This window comes from Podarcis cretensis (assembly GCF_951804945.1).
Source record: "Podarcis cretensis genome assembly, chromosome: Z".
NCBI lineage: Eukaryota > Metazoa > Chordata > Lepidosauria > Squamata > Lacertidae > Podarcis > Podarcis cretensis.
The window spans coordinates 17,725,738-17,751,598 of NC_137184.1; the positions used below are offsets into that span (position 1 = coordinate 17,725,738).

Here is a 25,861-nt window from a genome sequence, read left to right on the forward strand (position 1 = left end):
TTGGAGTCAAACAACAACTGGAGAGCCAAAGGTTTCCCCATCTCTGATTTTTGACTCAACGTAAGGCACCTTCCTGTATTGTTATTCAGCGTCTTGGGTCAGTGGTACTTCGCATCACATTACATGCAGGTTCAGTTCCTGGTGGCAACTCCAGGTGCAGCTGTGAATATACTGTGCCTCAAATCCTGGAGAGGTGCTGCCCGTCAGGGTAGACAATACTGAGAGATGGACCAGTGGGTCTCACTCTGTATAAAGCTGCTGATATATGTGCTTTCTTAATATATGGTATATATATATTATTTTTTTAAGGGGGGGGGGAGCTTTAGTTGCACATTGATGGAAGGGGAGATCCATCCTGCCTGAGCTCATTACTTACTCTCTGATATAGATCTCCTCCTCACCTTCTTGAGGTAGAGACAACTAGAAAGTTATTAATTTTTGATGTTTTGTTATGTTTATATACATGTTGGAAGCAACCCAGCCAGATGGGTGGAGTATCATCATCATCATCTTACTTTATTTTTTATTCCTCAGAGCAAGGATCGGAGTTAGGCTTGTTTTAAAATGAGCAAGTTACATGTGTCAATATAATGGAGAGGAATTTGATCTGGGATTTTGATTTCTCCTCCCCCTCTAACCTTTCTTAGGGTGAAAAAGGCCCTCAAGGACCAGCTGGTCGTGATGGTATCCAAGGTCCAGTTGGGCTACCTGGCCCAGCAGGGCCTGTTGGACCACCAGGGGAAGATGGAGACAAGGTAGGAGACATTTCCCAATACCACCCTCTGCCGCCCCCCAAATAATCAGGTTAGGAAAACCTGCCACTAATCAATTATCAATCTAGCATGTATCCAGTGAAGGATATCCTCCTCTCTTTGCTAATGTTCTCACTGGGTTTTGTTTAACCTGCAGAGGGATTGCTCTACATTGTTGTTTGAAACGTACACCAGGGTATCCCTTTGTTTTCTGATGTGCATGTCTGGAGAGTCACCTTGGGTACTCTGAACATTGTACAAAGTGCAAAAGATTTAGTTAGTGGTTGACACACAACAAGCAAATATACTGGGACATTAACAAAAGTTGCAAAAAGGTTTCAACAAGTTACTATAATCAGTTTGCCCTTTTAAAATCAGCTTTCTTAGCATGATGTGGCAAGCTGTGGTTATACATGATAGAGTGTTTTTGCACAACTAGTGCAGGATTTGAACCAAGCTAATGCCACCCTCACACACACACCCCTTATTGATTGCTGACCAGAGCAATGCTCAATATCGTTAATCCTGAAACCAAACTTTATTGATTGCTCTAACAAAATATAATGCTGTTTGTGTTCTCCCCTTGTTGAATAGGGTGAAATTGGTGAACCAGGACAGAAAGGAAGTAAAGGTGACAAAGGGGAACAGGTAAGGTGTGGTTTTCCTCTTGAGGTGGGTTGTTGCAAGTGGCGATGTAAGAAGGTATTATTTTCTGTTCCCTGTGGGAATCAAACCACAGGACAACTTTTGTTCTTCACCTGATGCTCCTCTTTATTCCAAGTACCTGGGAGAGGTCCCTGAACTCTTGAGACCCAGAGTCCTCTGAACACACTACAAAGTGCACAACATGGATGTAGTCATTGTCACGCAAATCACAGAGACTAACTTCCTCATATATAGTGGAATACTACAGAGTGTCCAAAGCAATGTTGCAGAAATAGTTTTTCATCTTTTAGATTCAGTTTGTGTAGCGGTTATTTAGCTCTCCTGGCAGTCTGAGGTTACTCAAGTTAGAACATTTTTGCACAGCTTATATCACCCTCATCCTTATTCCATATCACATTCTCTCTTATTGTTGGCCAGCACTAAGTTCATTATCCTTAATCCTGAAGCCAAACCTTATTGATTTCTCTTACACCTGTACCTGAAAGATGGTATTCCCTCAACCAAACCTGCCCAGGTTTTGAGATCTTCAGGGGAGGCCCTTCTCTTGGTCCTGCCACCCTCGTAGGGCCACTTGGTGGGGATGTGGGAGAGGGCCTTCTTGGTGGCTGCTCCCAGACTTTGGAACTCCCTCCTTAGAGAAGCCAGACTGGCTCCCTCCTCATTCTGTTGGCAGGTGAAGACTTCCCTTTGCCAGTAGGCTTTAGAGATCTGCCTGCTCTTCATTAAAGAGCTGGTGCCAAGCTGTTTTTATTGTAATTATTGGTATGGTTTAAACTGATTTTATATATGTATATAGTTCTAATTCTATCAGTGTATAATTATTTTTTAATTATGGTTTTTGTAATATGTTTTTAGTACTTCTTGTTTTTATCTGTAAGCTGCCTTGAGAACTGTCAGGGGAAAAGGCGGAGTATAAAGAAGTATATAATAATAATGGTCTCATGCAGCATTCTTTTCATTTTGCTACCAAACCTGAATTTCATTTCCTTGTGTTCATCTTCCACTGAACCTGGCATTATTATGTAATTTAGTTATCTTGTTATTACGTCATTCCACCTTGTTTGTTTCAATGAAAAAGAAACGCAGTGTGGGGGAGAACATAATCAATTACATGTCGTTTGCAGGTAGGCAGCTTGTTATCCCCTGGTCATTTCACTGAGCATGCATCTCTTTTTTTCCAGGGTCCACCAGGCCCTACTGGTCCACAGGGCCCAATTGGTCAACCAGGTCCAGCTGTAAGTATGGCTACTATTCTCAATCATCCAATATCTTGTCAAACTTCACTTATCTGGGAACTGTACTGGACTTCATTCCAGGAATCCTTGAATATGTGAAGATCATAGTCTCTGATCATGTTCAGAGTGCCTTTCCTCTACCATTGAGAAGCCACAACCTGTTTCCTAGGATTAAAGGATCTAGTCTTCTAGCTTCAGGCTGAGCTGGGAGCTCACAGCCCTTTCTCCTCAAAATTAAAGCAGGGGCAGCCAATGTGGTGACATCCAGATATTTTTGGACCACAACTCCCAAAGGTCAACATATTCATTGATCAGGGGTGGTGGGAATTGGAGCCCACAACACCTCAAAGGCCACCCCCAAATCAAGCCCTAGGTGGGGACATGACTGTAGAAACAAAAAGAGAAGAGACTCATTTCCTTAAGTTTCTCTCTTCCACCAGTTACCAGCCATCCAAATGAAACATGCTCCATTCTGAGATGGCAGCCACAGTAGGGTAAATTTGCTGTGCTGAAATCCGTCCTTCCTTCCTGATCTGAAAAAGCCCCAACCATGTCCTTCATAAGGGATTTACTCCATCCCCTCATTCATTTTGGTTGGGTTTTTGGGGGGTGTTTTTTAGGGAGCTGATGGTGAGCCTGGCCCTCGAGGACAGCAGGGTCTCTTTGGTCAGAAAGGGGACGAAGGACCAAGAGGATTCCCTGGCCCTCCAGGACCTGTGGGGTTGCAGGTAATTTCCAAAACAAGTTAAAGGTGGTTTATGGGAGGAAGGGAAAGGAAAGAAATGTGTGATTCAGATGCTCTACTCACTCTTCTGACACTGTTCCACAGGGCTTACCAGGACCTCCTGGTGAGAAGGGCGAAACAGGCGATGTTGGCCAAATGGTAAGGTTCCCATTTTCCCTGAAGTGTTGCTATTGTTGCAGTCTGCTTATGCCAAAAGGTTACCTTTTTCACCAATTAAATGTCTCTTTTTTCCTATCCTCCAGGGTCCTCCAGGGCCTCCAGGGCCAAGGGGTCCATCTGGAGCCCCAGGAGCTGATGGGCCTCAAGGTCCACCAGGTGGGATTGGAAATCCTGGATCTGTCGGCGAGAAGGTAACCTATCTTTGTCTCATCTCTATGCCCAAGTCCTTTGGGGTGGTGATTTGAGAGGAGGAGATGAGCATCTGAGCAATGTTATTACCTGGATATAGGTAAAGTCAGGCAAGTGATGGATCTTGCCTAGGCTATAGCTCAGAGGGAGAGACATCTGAAGGAAAGCCAAGAGTATGGTTAGCTCCAGTGTTTTGAGGGTTCCTCTCACCAAGAGGCCATCAGGGGACCATCAAAGGGTGGAACTGGTCACGGCAAGGAGATTGAGAATCTGCTCAAGCATCCTTGGCCACTTAAACCTTTAAGCTAGACAAGACACTTGCTAGATTCCTCTTTTCAGCTTTTGGTGGTCATGCAAGAGATGGCTATGATCTGCCTCCATGGTCGGCGGCAATACCAGCTGCTGGAAACTGCAAAAGGGAAACTGCTCTTCCTCTCAGTTCCTGCTTGTGAGCTTCCCATAATGCGTTGGCCACTGTGAGGACAGGGCACTGGACTAGTTGGGCCACTGGCATGACCCAGAAGGCTCTTCTTACGCTTTTATGCCACCATGGAATCAGGCAAGCTTGTGGTCTGAGGGGTTAGGAAGTTTGGTTTCTAAAATACCCAGAGTGGCTCCTGCAGAGTGAGGTCATACACACCACTGGACGGAGATTTGAGCTCCAGGATTGTCAGAGAAAGGAGAACAGGAGGCATAGGAATGTCAGTGGTGAGGGCTAGAGTACAGCTCTTCCCAATATCAAAAGCAAAGGGCATGGCTATATTTCATGGTCCTGACCTGCAATTTTTACAGGGTGAACCTGGAGAATCTGGAGAACCTGGCTTACCTGGAGACGGTGGACCCCCGGTAAGGCCTTTATCTTCTTATAAAAATGACTGTGTTTGGAAATAAGATGGTATGAAATGGTGCTGAGGTTTTGAAGTTGTCCTGTCTAAAGTTTTCAGTGTGAGGTTCATATAACCTCAATAGCAACCCAATCCACTTTTCTGCTATACGCACAATAATGGGACATACAGGACATTACTATGTTACTGTAGAATAAGTAATTAATATAATCATAGAATTGTAGAATTGGGTGGGAACCCAGGGGTCATTTAGTCCAACCCTCTGCAGTGCAAGAATCCCAGTTAAAGAATCCCTAAGAGATAGTCACCCAGCCTCTGCGTAAAAACCTCCAGCAAACCAGAGTCCACATTAACTGAAAAGATAACTCATCAGTTATGTGTTGCCAAAGGCCAGGAGGACTCTGAAAAATATGCTGTTTGGTGGAATTTTACCTTACATGCAGATACGCAGGGTAGCCTCTCCATAGCACAATATCAGATTTGCCTTTCCTGATGGCCTTAACTACTCTGCCCACCTGATATTAAGTCCCAGGTATACTGTGCTATTTTTGTGGACTTCTGTTGTTTTTATTGTATTGATTTCTTCTATTTACTTTAATGAAGTCTTTTGCCGTGAGGAGAGGGAGTCTTTCAGAAAAAGCAGAAGCCATTACTACTTGTCTTTACTGAGGACCAAGGCATTTCTGATGGGGAGGGGATTAGGAATAATAATAATAATAATAATAATAATAATAATAATAATAATAATAAAAAAGATGCTGAGTTGAGGAGGATCCTTTTCATCATTTCCTTAGAGATTCTGTGTATTACCTTTAACTAAAGTGGCAGGTGTTTCAAGAAGTTTGTGAATAATGTGATCTCTTCTCTTCCATTTTCAGGGTCCTAAAGGCGAGAGAGGAGAAAAGGGAGAAGCGGGCCCCTCAGGTGCTGCTGGCCCCGCAGGACCCAAAGGTCCCCCGGGTGATGATGGACCCAAAGGTAGCCCTGTAAGTAGCCCCCACGTGGATTTCATAGGCCATGATCTCCAAAAGGAGGACAGCTTTCCCCATATCTACATAACTGACTGATCTTGGCCAATCAATAATTGTGTTTGCAGTGTATTCTGGAACAATCACTCGTAAGGTTTGCTTTTGCTTCGGTTTTGTTAATCAATTTTTTGATGAATCGAGTCTCAGTTTGCAAACTTGAGTGGTGGCCTCATGTTCTGATACCCTGTTTGAGTAATTGAAACCACAGCTGTTGCATGGAGGTGGGTGTGTCTCTGTACATCCTTGGATTGGCTCTAGATGTCTGTGGGTTGTACCCAGTGTAAGCCCAATGTTAGTAGGCCCATTAAAATCAGTGGGCTTAAGTAAGTAATTTCCAATGATTTTCAATTGACTGGCACCATTAACATAATACCTGTTTCACATTTGTAAGAAATCAGTCTTTCAGTATGGTAGCACCTACACTTTGGAACTCCATGCCTATTGACATTGTTGTCATTCGCCATATGCTTTTTTGGCACCTGCTAGAAAAAAATTTGTTTAGGCAAGACTGTCCAGAAACATTGAATGTTCATGTGCGTTATAATCTGCTTTTAATTTATTGCTGATTTTATCATTTGAATGTAAACACGGATGACTTTGTTGCTTTATTCTCTTTGTAAACCACTATGAGGATTTGTTAGTTTTTTAACAACCAAGTGGTGTATAAATTTTATGAAATAAATATAAATACATATTTTAAAATATTGTTAAAATGAATTAACAACTAAGATCTAATATTTGATACAACCCTGTGTGCTGCTGAATCAGTGGCTCATACTCTAGGCTGCAGTTTACATTCTTTGTAAGATGCCCACCCAGGAACTGTAGATTTACATTCTGTACATTTTTATTTTTTTTGTAGGGTCCAGTTGGTTTTCCTGGTGATCCGGGACCTCCAGGCGAACCTGGCCCAGCCGTAAGTACCAATTATGAAGCTGTTAATTTGCATAACTTCCTCCTTCTGGTTTCCTCTTTGAAATATGCCTCACAGTGCAATACTCAGAAGTAGGTCCCGGTGGGTTTGGTGGAACGGACTTTCTTGTAAGCGTGCATAGAATCAAAGACTTAACTCTCATTTTTACTCAACTGCCTCTGTAGCCTTACTGCAGGGGAGGGAAATGAAGGTCACAGAGGACATTTTCCCTTGTAATGAGCAGAGCAAGTAGTGGGGATGTGACAAGCCATCATTTTCTGTTCTGCCATGTATCTGTTGAATGCAGTGCTGTTTCCGCTTCACTGCCGTTCGTCTTCCACCAAAAAACAACATTATTTGCCTCACTGTGGCAAAATGTGTAATTTAAATAATCAATTATGTAATGGTCATTACACTATTCCACCACGTGTATTTTAATACAAAGGAAAAACAATGCAAATGAGGAAAGGGATGTGGCCAATTGCATATTATCTGTCCACGAAAAGCATAAAATCATAGCATTTGGAAGGGAGCCAAAGCACTATCTAGTCCAACCCCCTGCAAAGCAACAACAGCAGTAGATTCTGATCATATTCTTTGGGCTGATTTCTGTCCTGGGTATGGAACAAATAAGCAAACATTGTAAGTTTCCAGTCCTGCTGCTTTTTGCTTAGAAATTTTTCTGACATCTCTACTTGTGACTCATTTGAGTACAGACAACACTGTTCCGCCTTCATCCACCAAGCCTTGTTGCCAAATTCCACCCCACTTACTCAGGCAAAAAATGGTTTCATTTTCACCAGTGAAATCGTGGCGGGTTTATGATTCTGCATTTCATATTTACCCAAGCGTCTGTTATCTATCGTATCCTTTTAAAGGGATTATTTAATAAGATGTGCAAATATAACAAACGAGACATCAAACTAAGCATATCACCAAACTAAACACCATCAAAATGGACATAGAGGCAAAATGAGTAGAAACACAACAATAATAATATAAAAACTTGTAAAAGAATGAGTAGCATAAAATATATCGCACGATGGATTACAAGGCTTATATGCAGTACATATCAAATATTCATGAACATTGCTGGATAAAATCAAATTTAGTAGGTAGGTGCCAGCCATGAGATTCTTTGGCCAAATCAATCACAAATAGCCACCCCAAAAGATTCAAAGTCTGAGGTGTCTACATCACCCCCTTGGGGCCAGTTTCTCAGAGATAAACATGACTTTTTAAAAACTGCAAGTCTAAAGAGGATTAAGATGTGTCCTTCTATCCTTGAGAGATCACTAGGTGAGCAGTAGAGGTGGAATTAGTTGTGGTCAACAATTATCTTAAAACTAGGGTTTTCTGAATTCAAAACCCATTTCAACACTGAACACAATCAACCATTTTTAGGTTGCTGTCCAATAAACATGCATGTATTTTATAATCTTTGCTTTTGCAATATATTTGCAAGATATGAAACTCTTCAAATAACCCTGGGAATCATAGTGTGGTAACTGGAATGCTGAAAACTGCTAGATTCTTAACGCCCTTGCAAAGAACAATAGTCCCAGAATTCCTGGGTTGGGAGAATCAAGTCTTCTCTGTAGATATGACCATATCTCCATATCATTAACAAATGTCATATCTCCATATCATTAACAAATCTTCTCCATATGATTAACAAATGTCAAGCCAAGTCCCTCATCAATTGCCAATTAATGGATCCTGTTTCCATTTTTCTTGAAATTTTCTGGCATAGGTTGCAATATTTTATTTTTAATTAATTTTTATTGAATTTTTTCAGATAAACAAAAAGCACATAATAACAAACAAGACACATACAACAAAGCTTGACTATAAGCGTAGGTGCTGCTTATAAATGCACAGAAAGCAGGAAAAACCCAAACAACATTTGCTGTAGAAACAGCAATCTGGTAGACCAAGATATTTTTTAGATTTTAATCTAAAGACCAAAAGTGTACAGTATAGGTATAACACCAGTCCATAATAGACAATGGAGATCTGCGGGGAAGACGGCTCCCCATTGTTTCAAAACAAATATGACAAATGGAGAGCAAATAACTGACAAGAGTGTTTTGGATTTATGCTCCATAACTTTTCCTGCAACTGCCAACAGCCATACCTTGTTCCACCATCCCTTTAGAGTACAATGGGAATAATGTCTCCAGTGCTGGACCAGCCTAGCCTAGCCATTGTTACAAGGTGGATGATTAGATCTTTATATAACAAATTTTGCATGGTTTTCTGGAAAGAGTGATAACAGTGCAATTGTAAACAGAAGGAGAAGGAGATCAGGGTCTTTATTCAGTGGGGCTCCCCTTCTGGGGTGTGGTCTTCAGCAGTGACTCAGTCATAACAACCCTTGGTTTCCATATCCTGTGACTGCCTTCAAAGAACATGAGTTGGTGGATGGCAGAATATGAATATATCTCTTGTCTTCTTTTCAGGGCCAAGATGGTCCACCAGGTGATAAAGGAGATGATGGAGAACCCGGTCAGACTGTGAGTAACCATTTGTGTGTCACATCTGTTTGTTAAAGACCAGATTTACCAGCTGTCAAGCATTTGCCCTCCTCCTCCCCAGAAGGAGATGGCGGTGGGGAGATGAGCCCAGACTGCTGGGGTGAGGGCATGGGCAGGAAATCAAGGGGTACTTACCTCTCCCCTTCCCTGCCACTAGCATCTGATTCTCTCCCCTCCTCCCTGGTGATGGCCCCCCAAAACCCATTGGGCACCGCTGGTATTGTCCTGTCCCCATTTTGTGTTCCTGCCAGACCCATCCTCCTTCTGGCTCTGCCATCTCCTGACACCTTTATAAGACAGCTAATGGCCTATCTTGGTTGGTTGCATGGGGTCAAACCATTTGGCGTCTTCCTGTATCATCTCAGAGGTGCAATGATGAACTGGCTCACATTCCTTTCATATATACAGGGCTCTCCTGGTCCAACTGGAGAACCAGGTCCTTCAGGTCCACCAGGGAAAAGGGTAAGTTATCGTTTTACATGGTGTCCTGTAACCTCATGGCAAGGCTTATCAGAAATTTTCAGGGGAAGACCAGCAATGGTGGTGGGTGTCAGAGAATCATAGAACTGTAGAGTTGGAAGGGACCTCAATGATCCTCTTGTCCAATCCCCTATCTGGTCGTAATTCAAGAGTGACAATGTGAAGCTCAGTTCTATTGTTATTATTGTTGCTGTTGTTGCTGTTGTTAATGTGAACAGAGGCCATATCTGTTGCTCAGCCTGTGTATGGCAACATCAGACTCACACATGAGACTCTTCTGAGATGGGGAAGGCTTTCAGCCTTGTGAGCAACCCTTTTCGGGGGGGGACACCCAGCAGAGGTGGTAGGGGCCAAAAGCAAAAGTAGGCAGGGCAACATACATGACTTCCCTTTGCACATTAGGCTATATTCCAGCCACACACATAAGTGAGAGGTTTCTACACATAGAGGTTTCTACCCTTGACAAAGGCCTTCTGAAAGGGTCAGGTCAGCATCTGCTGTTCCAAAGTGTTAATTCCTTGATGGAGTGGATGTTGGTACCACCACTGAAAAAGCAGCTGCCATACTTCCATTGAACAAGACATGGGGGGGCGGGGGCGGAGAGAGAGAGAGAGAGAGAGCAGGGCCTTAGATACTGGATGAAACACACAGGGACATAGAGGCAAGGGGCTTACATATAAGGAGAATCATTGTATAATCAGAAAGGGGCCCAAAGGGTTGTCCAATCCCCTGCAATGCAGGAATCACAGGAAGCATATGGATCTGATTCTGTTTGCTTATCAACCTTCTTTATCTCTTTTAGGGCCCACCTGGGCCAGCGGGTCCTGAAGGCCGACAAGGAGAAAAAGGTGCCAAGGTAAAAAACGTAATTTTATTGAGGGTACAGAAGGTCAAATCCATGTTCAGCTTCAGCCTCTGTTTCCCTCCAACAAGAGCCTGATTCTCTTTTACTTTTTCACCACAGGGTGAATCAGGCTTGGAGGGACCTCCTGGGAAAACGGGGCCTGTTGGCCCTCAGGGACCTCCAGGAAAGCCTGGTCCAGATGGACTTCGAGGGATCCCCGGCCCAGTGGTGAGTATTAAGAGCACAGAGGTCATCTATAGGAAAGCCTTCTGTTGTAAGAGAAGCAAGCCATTACATCAGCATCCTAGACTCTGTGCTGGCTCCCTGAAGTCAAAGCAGTATAAAAAACCATGAATGGGTTCTGCATCTTCAGAGGCTGCCGCATAACACAGGGGCATAGAAAGTTGCCATGTATCAAGAGAAGCTCTCAGAGAAGCTCTGCATGGGCCTGAATTGAACTATGGAAATTGCTTTAAAAATTCAACAAATGAATAAAAATGAGTAATCCTTTTTTTGCAGGGTGAGCAAGGACTTCCCGGTGCTCCAGGCCCAGACGGACCTCCAGGACCACTGGTACGTCTGGAAGTTTTGCAGGATTTTTGTTATTTGTTTGCTTGCCAATAATGGGGATGGTTGTGGAAGTTCACTTCCACTCTGATTCCACCATATTCCTGGGATCCGCTGTATTTCCAAAATCAGGTGTCCTGATCTTGTTAAAGAAGTCTGCTTTGTAATGATGGACATTGCAGTCATAAACTGTATGCCAGCTTTTATCAAGCTGCTACCAGATATGTTTCGGACTCCCAACTCCCATCAGGCCCAACCTGGCAAAGCTTTTGCAGAAGCTTCTGGCTGCAGTCTTAGCTGCCCAGCATGCCTTTGAAATGAGGGGTGTATTCGCATTTGCAGTCAAAATGCAGCTTGGAATTCCACTCTCCTTTCTCGCATAACTTGTCTGTATTTTACAAAACCATGTTTATCTGTGTGGAAGAAGCACCACTGTGGCTGGACTAAAAGTCTGCCGAAGACTCTCTTTATTAAGAAGAAGCAATTGCATTAGAGAAGGCTTCCATCACCATCTCTTCTGAATTGTTAATTCAAGTGTTCTACCTATACACAGAGCTTAACACCTTTTCTAGGGATGACAAAGTTATCACAACCTGGTTAATAAGAAACCACAAGAAACAAGTTACACAGGAAAAACAGCATTCCATCCTTCCTTCATTCTGACTCTTCTTACACTTGAACAGAGATGTGGGCTTAAGATAAAAGCAGGCTCAAGCCTGTTACAGGTCCAGATCCTTGCACACCCCAAACCCACACATTCTGCTTTAACATGTATGTTGCTAGAGCTGGGTGGTGGCAAGAAAGTTTGCATCTGAGAATATTATGAGATTCCAAAGATTCCAAATGTAAATAATGAGATTTACATTTTTGAAAACATGAGTATAAGTAGATGAGTTGGGTCTGGATGGGGGAGAAATTTGATTCAGGTCATATTTAAGGGCAAACCTACTTCCTTCGTACTGTTGCACCCCCATCTCTGAGTGATGCGAGATTTCAGGGGTTCCAAGCTCTTGCCAGGGTTTGTGTTTCCTTTTGGAATGAAGCACAGAGGAGGCTGTGGTGTCTTTATAATATATGGTTTATTTTCATTTATACAACCTGAGCCTATGATGGAAGGGTTCAAAGCATTAACAACCCAAAGGGAGGGGCCCCACTCATATTTTATCTTGCACAGAGCCCCCTTTCCTTTGTTCTCTTGATTCATCACTGAGGCGACCACAACACAGGAATAATAATAATAATAATAATAATAATAATAATAATAATTTATTTATACCCTGCGCCCATCTGGCTGGGTTTCCCCAGCCACTCTGGGCAGCTCCCAACAGAATTAAAAGCTCAATAAAACATCAAACATTAAAAACCTCCCTAAACAGGGCTGCCTTCAGATGTCTTCTAAAAGCCAGATAGTTGTTTATTTCCTGGACATCTGATGCGAAGGTGTTCCACAGGCTGGGCGCCACTACCAAGAAGACCCTCTGCCTGGTTCCCTGCAACCTCACTTCTCGCAGGGAGGGAACCGCCAGAAGGCCCTCAGAGCTGGACCTCAGTGTCCAAGCTAAACGATGGAGGAGGAGACGCTCCTTCAAGTATACTGAGCCGAGGCCATTTCGGAAGGCCGAGGCCAGGAAGCTAACCTGGCTTATATATTAATACTTGCTAGATCCAGGAATTAGAAGGAACTGCATACAGCCTACTTCCTCCCCCACCCTCAAACTCATAACGGCACTTTGCAAAACAATTTGAGAACTGAAACACAACCCTCCTTTGACGTTTTCCAGCTAAGTAATGTGTACAAAAAGGCAAATGCTAGTATAAATTATCCCTATAAATGCATGCATTAGTGAAATTGGCATGTGTATATCAGGAAAGGTTTGCACCTAATGTTTTCATGAGAACTTTCTATAGAAATCACAAATTGATGTGGAAATAATGGAGATCCAAACTAAAGACTGCAAAAATAAGAAACCAGAATCTGACATATTCACCCCTCCCTCATAATTTCCATCTAAAACAAGTTTAAGATCTTGATTATCTAAAGGAATGTTTATGGTATGGTGCTATTTATTTATAGTATGTTCCTTTTTCTTTCTTAAGGGACCGCCTGGTTTACCTGGCTTGAAAGGAGATTCTGGTCCAAAGGGAGAAAAGGTGAGTGGCCTGATTTTGGACTAGACTTGCAAGTGTACTTTTGATGATAAAGAGTTAATTCCTCACTCCAGGCCTAACAGCACTGTGACACACGGGTCCCAGTCCAACCCTCTAAGCACTAGGCCATGCCAGCTCACTGGCACAAGATTTGCTTACATCTCTTTTTTAAAAAAAATAATGTTTTTTTAAGATGCTTTAAATTGTTCAGTACTTCAATTAATAATTGAATTGATCTATTTTAATGAGATTATTTTATCACTGATTCATTTTCTGTCCTGGGCTCCTTGGAGAGGAAGGGGTGGGATATAAATTTGATTAATGTGTTAAATTTAATAAATAAGCTTTTCTTTACCTTCACACGCTTGAGGTTTTGAAATGCATCATTTGATCTTTCCTAGGGTCATCCAGGTCTGATTGGTCTGATTGGGCCCCCTGGTGAGCAAGGTGAAAAGGGAGACCGAGGCCTTCCAGGCCCTCAAGGAGGATCGGGGCCTAAAGGAGAACAGGTGAGCACCCAGGAGCTTGATGGGAAATTTCCTTTCTCATTCTTATGTCTTCCGTTCAATCAGCAAGACTGATTTCTAAGTGGTGACTGGGAGAGAAATTTGATTTTTGCTTGTGTTTTAATGAGAAGCTACCTAATTTGCACTACTCATACCAATACACTGTGCAGCTATCCTTCAAATTTCCACATTCCTATATTTTGCAATGCACTTCTCAAACCAAAGAACCTGTACAAGAAATGCATTTGTGGGGGGAGTGTGAGAACCCATTAGTAAAAATAGCATATAAAAATATGTTCTATATGGAGAAATTGCTGTCAAACTGTTACTCATTTGGGGTAGAGAGTGTGGAAAATCATGCTAAGATGCTTATGAAATTTAAATTAATAAAATTGCTAGATTGGATTGAGAAAACATAGTTTGTCACAGGTGTGGGGAGTCTGTTGTTCGATGTTGCTAGACTCCTATCCCATTAGCCCCAGTCAACGTGGCCAATGACAATGGATGGATGACTTTGTAGTTTAGCAACATCTGCAGGCCGGAGGTTCCCTACACCTGGTCGATTGTAATGATGATAGCATTAACTTACTTTAATGCTATCAATCAACCAAAGAGATTTATGGGGAAATATTTTGGAATGATAAATATGCAACATAACATAAAACCATACATTCCTTCTAATTTACTGTATCCCTATAAATATTCACGAGTACTTCTGTATTGTATAATAATTAATTAGTTTGATTAAATCTTTAAATATTTTTAAACATCCAAATTTAGAATTGGCTCCTCCAAAGCTTGTTGTTAACAACAGATACTTTCTGAATTCCTCTTGAATAAACATTGATTTTGCTGTTTGGGTTTCTTTCTATAGGGTATAACAGGTCCGTCTGGTCCAATTGGGCCTCCTGGTCCTCCAGGTTTACCGGTACGTAGCAAGTTCCCAGAGATCCTTATTCCCAAAACGATGGTGCGAATGAGTCACTTGTGCATAAGAGAGGCGAGCTATTCAGTAAATAACCTGGTAGGCTACATGTCATTGTGTCCTGTTGTGAGTTCAACAAGAAAATGGGAGGCCTGGAAACTACCAGAAACCTCCTGTTGCACCAGATCTTTCTCAGATTCTACTGATCAATCCCTAGAATTCACTGACCCTCTTCTATATAGAATAGCAGCTTTCTAGGGTTTCAAGCAGAGGACATTTCCAGCCCTACCTAGAGATCTTCGGATAGAACCTGGCATATTCAGCATGCAAAGCAGATGCACTAAAACATGAGCTATGGCCCATCCCGAAGCATACCTAGGAGTTGGCTGGGTTGGCCCCCGAATAGAATGAATGGACATGACTAACTTTGGAACATAAATTTCTGTGAGTCTATGATTCTATGATACTCTGAGTAAAATGTAGGTGGGATACAACCCATAGTAATTCTGGTATTTCTTTTTTTTAATGTTAAACAGATGTTTCAAAATATTGCTTGGGGGCTTCATAGAATCATAGAATTGTAGAGTTGGAAAGGACTCCAAGGGTCATCTAATCCAAACCCCTGCAATGCAGGAATCTCTCAACTAAATCATGCATGACAGATGGCCATTCAACCTCTGCTTAAAAACCTCCAGTGAAGAAGAGTCCATTGCCTTCTGAGGGTGTCCTTTCCACTGTTGAAGATCTCTTACTGTCAGAAAATTCTACCTAATGTTCAGTTGGAATCTCCTTTCTTGTAACTTGAATCCATTGGCTCGTGTCACCCTTTGGAGCAGGAGAAAACAAGCTTGCTCCATCTTCCATATTTGAGGAGAGATGAATGTATCCCTAGCGCATTCATTTGAAACCTGCAATAGTGTTTGGGTTTTAAATCAGTAGCTTACATTAATGTGAGTGATAATTTGTGTATGTGTGTGAATCTACTAACTGTTGGTTTGGCTCTCTCCATGGTCTAGGGTCCTCCTGGTCCAAAAGGTGCTAAAGGATCATCGGTAAGTCAAACCTATGCAACTGGGAACATTAATTTGGTGGAGTCATACCAAAGTCACATTTTGGTCTCCCATCTTGATTCAAAATGGCACCAGGCGTCTGAACATCAAAGAAGATCCCTGCCCAAGGAACCCCTGAATTGAGTTTGGCAATGATATCTTGAGAAGCAGCCAAACCTACGCCAAAAAATGTGCAAAGTCACACCAAAGTTGTTTTCTGGGCTACCATCTTGAATCAAAATGGCTCTCTGCATCCAAACATTGATGAAAACTGCCACCCCTATTTTGGGAATCCTTGTATTAAGAGGCGGCCTTACCTGGTTCTTTTACACTCCGAAGGCTATCTTTGTTCATCATGTAGCTGCTCCCATATAAAGGACTTGGGGTCAGAGGGTTGGCCCACAGCAAATAGGAGTTATCCCTTGATGACAAGCCTCTGATCTGTGGCTGTCTGTATTGCCCACCTAACTAACATGTGCTGGTTTCTGTTTCTTTGTCTTTCTAGGGTCCAACAGGTCCAAAAGGGGAAACTGGTCACCCTGGGCCACCAGGGCCTCCTGTAAGTACTGGTCACCATGTCCTTTGTGGTTTTGGAACACCTCTCCCCTTTTTATTGGAAATATTTACAGGCAGCTTTTTCATAAACAAACAACAAAGTGGTTTACACCAAAACGACATAGGACCATACAGGTAATACCAGGAAAGTTAAAAGCAGACATCAGTTAACCATTGTGGAAGGATCTCTTCTTATCTGCCTCGCACCTGAAAACAAATGTTTTCATCGGGCATTTAAAAGTTGGTATAGAAGGCTCCTGTTGAAACTCCAGTGGCATAAAGTTCCACTGGACTGGGCCAATGACACTAAAGGCTTAGTTTCTCTTTGTTGTCAAACAAGCCTCCCCAACTCAGGGGATGACTAACAATCCTCCTCCAGATAATTTCATTGTTCAATATAGAATATAAAGGCTCAGGCAATCTCTGAGGTACCCTGGATGTTAGTTGTTCAAGGCTTTGTAAATTAATACAAGGACCTTGAACCTGCCTTGGTAGAGATGGGCAGCCAGTAAATATGCTTTAACAGTAGTTCCCATGTTATCAGCGAGATGCCCCCATCAGCAATCTGGATACCTCATTCTGCACCAGCTGGAGCTTCCAAACCAGGCCCAAGGGCAGTCCCTTAAAGAGCAGCTTACAGTAGTCCATCCTTGATGTTGCCCCTTCCCTACATGTTGTCTTTCTCTGTCTTCAGCACCAGTTAAACCGTGTCACTCTACTTCTTCCTTGCCCCAGGGTCCTCCAGGGGAAGTGATCCAACCACTTCCCATCCAGTCGTCAAAGAGGACCCGGCGGAATATTGACGCCAGCCAGTTGGTCAACGAAGGCAATGCTGACAACTACATGGACTACGCTGACGGCATGGAGGAGATCTTTGGCTCCTTGAACTCTCTGAAACTGGAAATTGAGCAGATGAAGCACCCGCTGGGCACTCAGCACAACCCAGCTCGCACCTGCAAAGATCTGCAACTCTGTCATCCGGATTTCCCAGACGGTATGGATGGGCATCAGTGGATATGCAGGAAGGGGAAGGAGGGTTCATCTGGGAACCAGAACAGTGTTGTACACATCTGCAATTTCTACATGCCTCAGATAGGGATGCCTCAGATAGACCTTAATTCGGTAGCTGGGATTCCTGCATTGCTGGGATTGCTGAAGGTATTCAGACTAGTTGACCCATGGGGTCCCTTCCACCTCCACAACTCTTGAGTCTAAAGCTGATTCCATCAAATTCACACTTTCTGAAACAATAGGTGAATCAAAAATTTGCACTTACCCAAATTTCATGATGCAGTTCTCCAATCAACCAGTGTTTCACAAAATGCATAGCTTAGGGGAAAGTGTGCATAAAAAAATGAGGATATTAGTGAAAATAACATACAAATACAAATAACGTTTAGGGAAATCTCTTGCAAAAATGTATTTGTTAGTGAAAACTGCACATAAGCATTTGTTGCATAAAATTGGTTTATTAGGAGAAATTCACTCCAAAATGCTGGTGGATTTTCATGAGGATTCTTTTTAAGAGAGATTGCAAATTGCTACTTAGAAAACAAAACAGATCCTTCCATCCCTAGTCCCTTTTTATTGTTGCGAAAACAAATTGGTGTCATATAGTAGGATTTTCACAAACATAGGAATGTGTTAGATGATTAAATTGTAGGATTTGTATCAACTCTTCCTGTCTTCCTTCCTCCCCTCAAAAAAACATGGTCCCAACTCCAGGTGAATACTGGGTAGATCCTAATCAAGGTTGTTCCAGGGATTCCTTCAAAGTTTACTGTAATTTCACCGCTGGTGGGGAGACCTGCATCTTCCCAGATAAGAAGTCAGAAGGGGTAAGTGATTCTTGTGAGCTTTTTCTCTTACTTACTTTCTTTCTTTCTCACTAATCTGGGCATCCCTTTCACTTTCACGTTGGAAGGCAGGCAGAAAAGTTGACCTGTCCATTGGATCCTTGATTTGGTTCTATAGGAAGCTTAAAATCATATAACTGTAGAGTTGGAAGGTCCCCCAAGGGTCATCTAGTCCAACCCCCTGCAATGCGGGGATCACAGCTAAAGAATCCCTGATAGGTGGCTATCCAACCACTGCTAAGAAACCTTCAATGAATGAGAGTCCACCACCTTATTTAGAACCAAGCGGCCCCTATCTTGCGCCTAATTGCACCCTAAAAAGCTGCTAAGTTCCTAATAATGGCTTGATCTCCAGAACTATATTTGAAGTGAGAGGCCGTAGCTCAAAAGGCCTGTGTATAAATTATTGCGATAAAGAAAAAGTACTTGCTTATTCACAGTACATATTTTTTATAAGCCTAATAGCTCACTGTCCTGAAAGTAGCCTTGTCCCATGTTTGCATATAAAATGCAGGAAAAATGTAGCTGTGTTGCATTTCATAAAGAAATCATGAGAGCAGTTAATAGGCTGGGAGTGGAGAGATTATGTAGAACTGTATTAAGGAGGAACAGGAGACTTTGATATTTTTTTCCAGTGGGCTGTTATGAACATTTTAGGAAGAAAACATGATTTCCTTAATCATTACACTGTTCAGGATATAGTCAAAGCCCTCCAGGTCAGATCCTTTAAGATTATGCTTCAAAGAACTCCAGGCTTCAGGGCTCCATGGCAGAGCATCTCCTTTGCATGCAAAAGGTCCCAAGATCAGTCCCCACTTGCATCTCCAGCTAGGACTGGGAAAGACCCCTGTTCAAAATTCTGAAGAGCTTTTGGCAATGCTAAGCTGGGTGGACCAATGGCCTGGCTCAGTAAAACCATATTTGATAGCCGTCTTCAACTATCTGAAGGGTTGCCATGTGGAAGATGGAGCCAGCTTGTTTTCTGCTGCTCCAGGAGGGAGGGCCTGATTCAAATGACAAGAAAGGAGATTACAACTAAAAATTAGGAATAGCTTTCTGTCATTCAGTGGTGGAACAGACTCTGTCAGAAGGTGATGGCCTCTCCTTCCTTGGAGATTTTTAACATCCCGTGGTTGAATGGCCCTCTATCAAGGATTCTTTAGCTGTTATTCTTGCATTGCAGGGGTTGGACTAGATGGCACTTGGGGTCCCTTTCAGTGCTACAATTCTATGTTTCCATGATTCTAAGATAGCTTCCTATATTCCTATTTAACTCAACTTTTTATTCAGAACTACAAGGACTAGAATCTTTGTTTTTTGGGGAAGGACCACAACTTAGTGATGAAGCATATGTTTTGTATGCAGGAGGCCCCATGTTCAATCCCTGATGGCATCTACAAGTAGGAATGTCCTATGCCTGAAACCCCAGAGAGCCACTGCTGCCAGTCAGTGTAGGCAGTACTAAACTAGATGGACCAATGGATTTCTCTCAGTATAATGCAGCTTCCCGTGTTCCTTTTTCAACTCAACCCTTTCTTCAAAAGTATGAAGACTAGACTCCTACTTCATTTTTAAAGGAAGGGCTCAGTAGTAGAACATATTATTTGCGTGCAAGAAGATTCTGGGTTCAGTCTTCAGGTAGGGCTGGCAATGTCCTGTGCCCAAAGTCCCGGAGAGCCTCAGTACTGGAAATACTGAGCCAGATGGACCAATGGTCTAACTCAGTAGAAGGCAACACCCTATTTCTTGTCTTTCCCTAAGGATGGAATTGCTTCCAGTTTCCTCCTTCAGCTCTGTGCACTTTTCTTCACTTCTTCATGCAGCACAAACCGGTAGTTAAACTATGGAACTTGCTCCCACAGGAGGCAGTGGTGGCCACTAACTTGGGTGGTTTTAAAAGAGGACAAATCCATGGAGGAGAGGGCTATTGATGGCTACTAACCACAATGGCTATGTTCTGCCTCCGCAGCTGGAGTCAGTAATGCTTCTGAGTACCAGTTGCTGAAAACCACAAGAGAGAAGAAGGCTCTTGTGCTTGGGTACTGAGAGGTGCTCCTAATGGGTATCTGGTTGGCCACTGTGTGAAGATGATGCTGGACTAGATGAGCCACTAGCCTGATCCAGCAGGTTCTTTTGTTTTTATGACAACATGATGCTGGATTAGATGAGCCATTAGCCTCATTCCAGCAGCCTCATGTTCAAGGTAATCACCAACCTATGCAGTTAGCAAGTGGATTCTGTGGCATCATGGGTGCCCAAGGAAGATGTCAAGGACACCATTGCTCCGACAGATTCAACAATGGTGGCTCCTGTGATACAAACCAATTGGGCTGAGCCTACATGTGCTCTTCATTGGTTCTGGGCTCAGAGTAGCAGTTTTGCCATTCTGACCATTTGCTTCCAAACCTTATTCAGCCACCTCCAACCTTCCTGGATAAATGGACCATTTACCCAGGAGAGTGATATTTCTGCTTGTTCTTTACTGGCAGGGCTTGCTGATGGTTGTAGCCCAACACCTCTCCAGAGGTTATACAGACCATTAACCCCAAAGTAATGAGAGTTGTCACCGGGGGCATAATTGTTTTACAGCTGTGCATTCGTAAGGGTTGAAAAGTTTGATCTTGAAGTCAAGCAGTTAACTTTCCAGTTCAGGAATTCTTCCAAGATAAAGAGAGAGAGAGATCTCAGATTTGGCACCAGGTCACCTTGATTTTAAACAGAAAGGAGGAACATAGCTGTCATGGTAACAAAAATACCTCTGGATGGGGGGGGGGATTTGATCCGCTTATATTTCTAATGTGAACTTTTCAGAATTGCATTTCCGGAACCAAAACACCACTGTCTTTTGAAATCAACAGTTTTCTGAATTTTGCAATGCCGTTCTCCTACCTGACAGAGGAAAAAAACATTTTAAATATATATTTGCAGAAGAGGAGCATTGCTGTTGTGGTCACATCCTGCTTGCTGGCTTCTCCTAATGGGCACCTGGTTGGCCACTGTAAGAACAGGCTACTGGACTACTTGGGCACCCTTTGGCCTCATCCAGGAGGGCTCTTTTTGTGTTTTCACCCTGCTATTGGAGGCAGTAATGCTTCTGAATACTAGTTGCTGGAAGCCACAGGAGAAAGTTGCTCTTCTGCTCAGGTCCTGCTTCCAAGGCTTCCCACTGGGACATCTGGGTGGCCATTGTGAGAATAGGAGGCTGGACTAGATGAGCACCCTTTGGCTTGATCCAACAGCCAGGCTCTTCTTACTTTCTGTGTCAAGAGAGTGGGGAATCTGTGGCCCTCCAGGTGTTGCTGCACTACAGCTCCCATCATCTCCAACCATTGACCGTGCTGGCTGGGGCTGATGGGAGTTGGAGTCCAACAACAACTGGAGGGCCACAGATTCCAAAATCCTATCTTATATTCCTCCTCCAGTGTCTGAGTTGATATGCCTCTGAATACCAGTTGACATTAATCTCAAGTGGGGGTAGTGTTACTGTTGTACTCAGTCCTGCTTGTGGGCTTCCCATTGGAGCACTTGGTTGGCTATTGTCATGAGAGGATGCTGCACTAGATGGACTCCTTTGGCCTGACCCAACAAGGATGTCCTTATGTGTATTTTGGGGAGAAGTTGGAGATATTTCAATGTGAGTCTGTGCCCCTCCGAATATAACTCTTCTCTTTCTTTTTCTCTCTCAACCCTTTTCCTTTTCTTCCTCCTCACCACGCCTCTTCCGCCACTTTCAGGCCAGGATTACCACATGGCCCAAGGAAAACCCAGGCTCCTGGTTCAGTGAATTCAAGCGTGGTAAACTGGTAAGGCACTCCCCCTTCTCACTTTCCAGTTTTGCTTTAAACGTGTCTCATATTTTGCAGAGCAAAATGGCTCGATGGCCCAAAGAGCAGCCGGCCACATGGTATAGTCATTTCAAGCGGGGGTCCCTGGTAAGTTGCTCAGCTTTTGGCACCCCACCACGCCTCTGACTGGGAGGAGACACGCCAGACACGCCCGCTTCTTGGTTATGGCCATCTCCTGAAAAACCTGCCCGCTCACACACTGCATGATGGACTAACCAGCACAAGCATTGGGGGGCTCTAAATGACTACAGAGGAACAGTTTAAGGAGGAGCTGGGGTGTATCCTTGCTTCATGCCTCCTCCGAGATCTGCCTGTCACCATCTGGCTGGCTAATATTAGCCACAAGTGGCTGGCTAGGGCACTGGCGCAGCACACATGCACCCAGACCCAATCCAAGGCCCCAACCTGGGTAACAGCTGACCTAGATGTGTCCCTGAATCAGTTCTAATTAGGATGTGTCTCCTTCCACGCTCCTGACAACACTGAAAGCACAGGAGGATCCAATAGCACTGGGGTCTGATTCCCCAGTGCCTTTAGCCAGTGAGTGAATAGAGGGTTCACATTGGTGTTCCCCTGCTGGGAACAGGTGTGTGCAGCTGACACAGTTTCTTTTCCACCCCACCCTGCAACGCCCCACTCCTGGGGTACTCCAGATTGCCTGATGCGACTATCCTTGCTTCATGCCTCCTCCGAGATCTGCCTGTCACCATCTGGCTGGCTAATATTAGCCACAAGTGGCTGGCTAGGGCACTGGCGCAGCACACATGCACCCAGACCCAATCCAAGGCCCCAACCTGGGTAACAGCTGACCTAGATGTGTCCCTGAATCAGTTCTAATTAGGATGTGTCTCCTTCCACGCTCCTGACAACACTGAAAGCACAGGAGGATCCAATAGCACTGGGGTCTGATTCCCCAGTGCCTTTAGCCAGTGAGTGAATAGAGGGTTCACATTGGTGTTCCCCTGCTGGGAACAGGTGTGTGCAGCTGACACAGTTTCTTTTCCACCCCACCCTGCAACGCCCCACTCCTGGGGTACTCCAGATTGCCTGATGCGACTAGGGCTGTCTCTACCTGACCTGGCCAAAGCCCAGATCTCAAATGAACTGATTTTGGATTTGGGCTTGGGCTGAATCTAGTGCACAACTTTTACTCAGTTCTGCATAACTTAGACAAGTCTCAGGATTCAGCCTTTCATGGTTCTGAACTTGAAAGTCTGCAAATTCGAACTTGAGCCATTGATGGAGTGGGAGCAATAAAAAGATTTTACTGACTGCTGAAGCTCCAAATTCATTAGATTCCTTAATATGTTATTCATGGATACCTTTAACAAGGTACCAGTTAGTTTAATTAATTAAATGGGTTGGTTCCAGCTAAGTTGTATTCAGAGGACACCTACTGAACTGAACATACCCAAGTTAGTAATGCCAGTAGGTCTACTCAGAGCAGCCCTATGGAATATGAGAATCTGTTGGTTTTGGTTTAGATTCATCCCTTCAGTCTATGGCTCTCTTGCAAAACCTCTTTGAAGTTTATTGCTTGCATTTCTATATCACCTTTTTCACCGTCTTCTGCATGGATCTCCCACTCCTCATTTAATTCCCACAACAACCCTGTGAGGTAGGCTAGACTGAGAGGCAGGGATTGGCCCACAAGGTCACCCAGTGAGATTCATGACCAGGTGAGGATTTGAACCCTGGGCTCCCAGGTGCTAGTCCAACCCTCTAACCACTACACCACATTAGCTCGTGATGCTTCTGCCTTAAATCTTCAAAACCAAATGAAATGGGCATCCTGGTCCTTCAGCCACCATCACTTTGTATGCGACACTCTTGAATCTGCACCCACATGGCTGGCAAGGGAGCTCCCACTTAAAAGAGCACAACTGCCATCTCCTGTGTATGTGTTAAGAGCCCTTACCTCCCCGTGCAGGGGAGAGAGTTGTTATGTCCACAAATGCACAGCACTGTACTAATTTGCACCACATGTAGTCTTTGTGCCTTGGCCAGTTTCTCTGCTCTCTGCTACCCATAGGCAAACCTTTTTGTGCTGGGGTCAGGGAGACCTGAATGGTTAGCAACTCCTCAAAATCTCCCTTCCTGCCTCTTTGCACATTTTGATGTCCTGCTGCTCTCCTTCTGCTTTAGTATTGCATCTTCTGTTCAAAATAGCTACCAGCATCTAGAAGACGCCCCAACCCGATATTTTGGAAGGAGCAGGTGACTCGTTGGAGAAATGTCACTAGCCTCAAAGCAGAACAACCCCCACAAACTCTTCTGGTGCAGACAGAGAAGATTGCTGAGGTCTGTGGGAGAGTTTCTCCTGCAAGTCCCAAAAGGTCTCAGAAGACCCCACTCCTCGGTGATGCACTGCAGGGCTTTTAATGTGGCTAACCCCATTTCTGAACATACTGTAGTTCTCAGGATTCTTTGGGGGAAGAAGCCATGACAGTTGAACGTGGCATCACTGTGCTCTCAATCTCTGGTTTGGATGTGGCTCTCTGAGTACCTTTAAAAGGGTAAAGGGACCCCTGACCATTAGGTCCAGTCACAGACAACTCTGGTGTTGTGGCGCTCATCTCACTTTACTGGCCGAGGGAGCCGGCGTACAGCTTCTGGGTCATGTGGCCAGCATGACTAAGCCACTTCTGGCGAACCAGAGCAGTGCACGGAAATGCCGTTTACCTTTCCGCCAAAGCAGTAGCTATTTATCTACTTGCACTTTGATATGCTTTTGAACTGCTAGGTGGGCAGGAGGAGCTGGAACTGAGCAACGGGAGCTGACCCTGTCGTGGGGATTCAAACCGCTGACCTTCTGATCAGCAAGCCCTAGGCTCTGTGGTTTAGGCCACAGCGCCACCCATGTCCCTTATTCACCTCAAAACTCCTAAGCTATTCAGAAGGAGGGTTCCCCCCTCCTTTAATTGCCCAGAGCACCTTTTCCATCCAGGAGAGTGAAAAATGGGATTACAAATTGTGAGTTTCACCTTGGGGGGTTCCCCCTCCCCCTGCTCCAGCCCTGGAACAAATGCATAACTCCCATTAGATTTTTATGAGCTTTTGCACCTGTTCAAGCTCATTATAATCTTGCAGCCATATGGCTCCAGTCACGAACTCTTATTATTATAATATTATAAGTAAACAAGCAGCTCTGAGGACATGTTGTCCTGTTGATTTAATAATTATTATTACTATTTCACAAAATCTGCTTCGTTAAATATCCGCCCCATTCCCTTCACAGAGCTACAATTTCCAGAGTGGTTCACCTCTTCCCAGGAACTGTAGTTCTGTAAAGGAGGAACAGAGATCTCCTAACAACTCTCAGCACCTTTGACAAACTACAGCTCCCATAATTCTTTGGGGAAAGTCCACACAACAACCTTGTAAGGAAGGTTAGAAGTTGTAGTTTGTTCAGAATGCCTTAATAAACAATCATTCTTCCCAGGAAACTATGGAGATCATAGTTTTGGGAGAGGGAATAGAGGTCTCCTAAGAACTCTTAGTACCCTGAATAAACTCAAGCTCACAGAATTTTTTAGGGGGAACCATGACTGTTTAAAATGGTATCACTGTGTTTCAAATGTACGGTGGCCTGTGATTTGGAGAATTCTCCTGTACTAGAAGAATTCCAAGGAGGATGATAAGGCTAGTGACATTCTGCATTCTACAATACTCGTTAAAAAGCAATGACCTGTAATAGTCTTGGAGAATGGCACAAGCGAGCTCCATTATCTTTTCCAATTTGATTTGGGATCCTCTGTTGGGTAAGCATTCCTCTTTCCCAATCGCCACCGTGGCTATAAATCAGTGCCGCCTCCCCGAAATGACTAAGAAAGGAATATGGCAGCTCTGAGGTGGTGACAGCTGGTTGGCCAGTTCATCTTCTAAAATGCAGGTAGCGCCTTCTCTGTTGGCATGCTGAGCTTGCCATAATTAGTCATGTTGATCTCTCCGGATAAGCGTGGACACAGATCCAGATCATTGGTTGGTATACCCTTTCTTTATTTCTTTGTGATGCCT

General features: G+C 43.8%; 1 protein-coding gene across 3 annotated transcripts in view; it reads left to right on the forward strand.

Moving 5' to 3' along the window:
• The window catches only part of COL5A1 (collagen type V alpha 1 chain), a 181,126-nt gene that overhangs the window by 149,470 nt on the left and 5,795 nt on the right, over nucleotides 1–25,861 (forward strand). The window contains exons 43-64 of one of the 3 annotated variants that reach the window (XM_079961194.1): nucleotides 648–755; nucleotides 1,347–1,400; nucleotides 2,600–2,653; nucleotides 3,274–3,381; nucleotides 3,483–3,536; nucleotides 3,641–3,748; nucleotides 4,539–4,592; nucleotides 5,470–5,577; nucleotides 6,482–6,535; nucleotides 8,995–9,048; nucleotides 9,478–9,531; nucleotides 10,352–10,405; nucleotides 10,514–10,621; nucleotides 10,913–10,966; nucleotides 13,058–13,111; nucleotides 13,510–13,617; nucleotides 14,489–14,542; nucleotides 15,556–15,591; nucleotides 16,094–16,147; nucleotides 16,879–17,137; nucleotides 17,869–17,981; nucleotides 21,734–21,931. In XM_079961194.1, coding sequence (XP_079817320.1) covers nucleotides 648–755; nucleotides 1,347–1,400; nucleotides 2,600–2,653; nucleotides 3,274–3,381; nucleotides 3,483–3,536; nucleotides 3,641–3,748; nucleotides 4,539–4,592; nucleotides 5,470–5,577; nucleotides 6,482–6,535; nucleotides 8,995–9,048; nucleotides 9,478–9,531; nucleotides 10,352–10,405; nucleotides 10,514–10,621; nucleotides 10,913–10,966; nucleotides 13,058–13,111; nucleotides 13,510–13,617; nucleotides 14,489–14,542; nucleotides 15,556–15,591; nucleotides 16,094–16,147; nucleotides 16,879–17,137; nucleotides 17,869–17,981; nucleotides 21,734–21,931 — 1,902 coding nt within the window. The remainder of the gene's footprint in view (nucleotides 1–647; nucleotides 756–1,346; nucleotides 1,401–2,599; nucleotides 2,654–3,273; nucleotides 3,382–3,482; nucleotides 3,537–3,640; nucleotides 3,749–4,538; nucleotides 4,593–5,469; nucleotides 5,578–6,481; nucleotides 6,536–8,994; nucleotides 9,049–9,477; nucleotides 9,532–10,351; nucleotides 10,406–10,513; nucleotides 10,622–10,912; nucleotides 10,967–13,057; nucleotides 13,112–13,509; nucleotides 13,618–14,488; nucleotides 14,543–15,555; nucleotides 15,592–16,093; nucleotides 16,148–16,878; nucleotides 17,138–17,868; nucleotides 17,982–21,733; nucleotides 21,932–25,861) is intronic. The other 2 variants (XM_079961196.1, XM_079961195.1) reach the window with 2 other exon arrangements.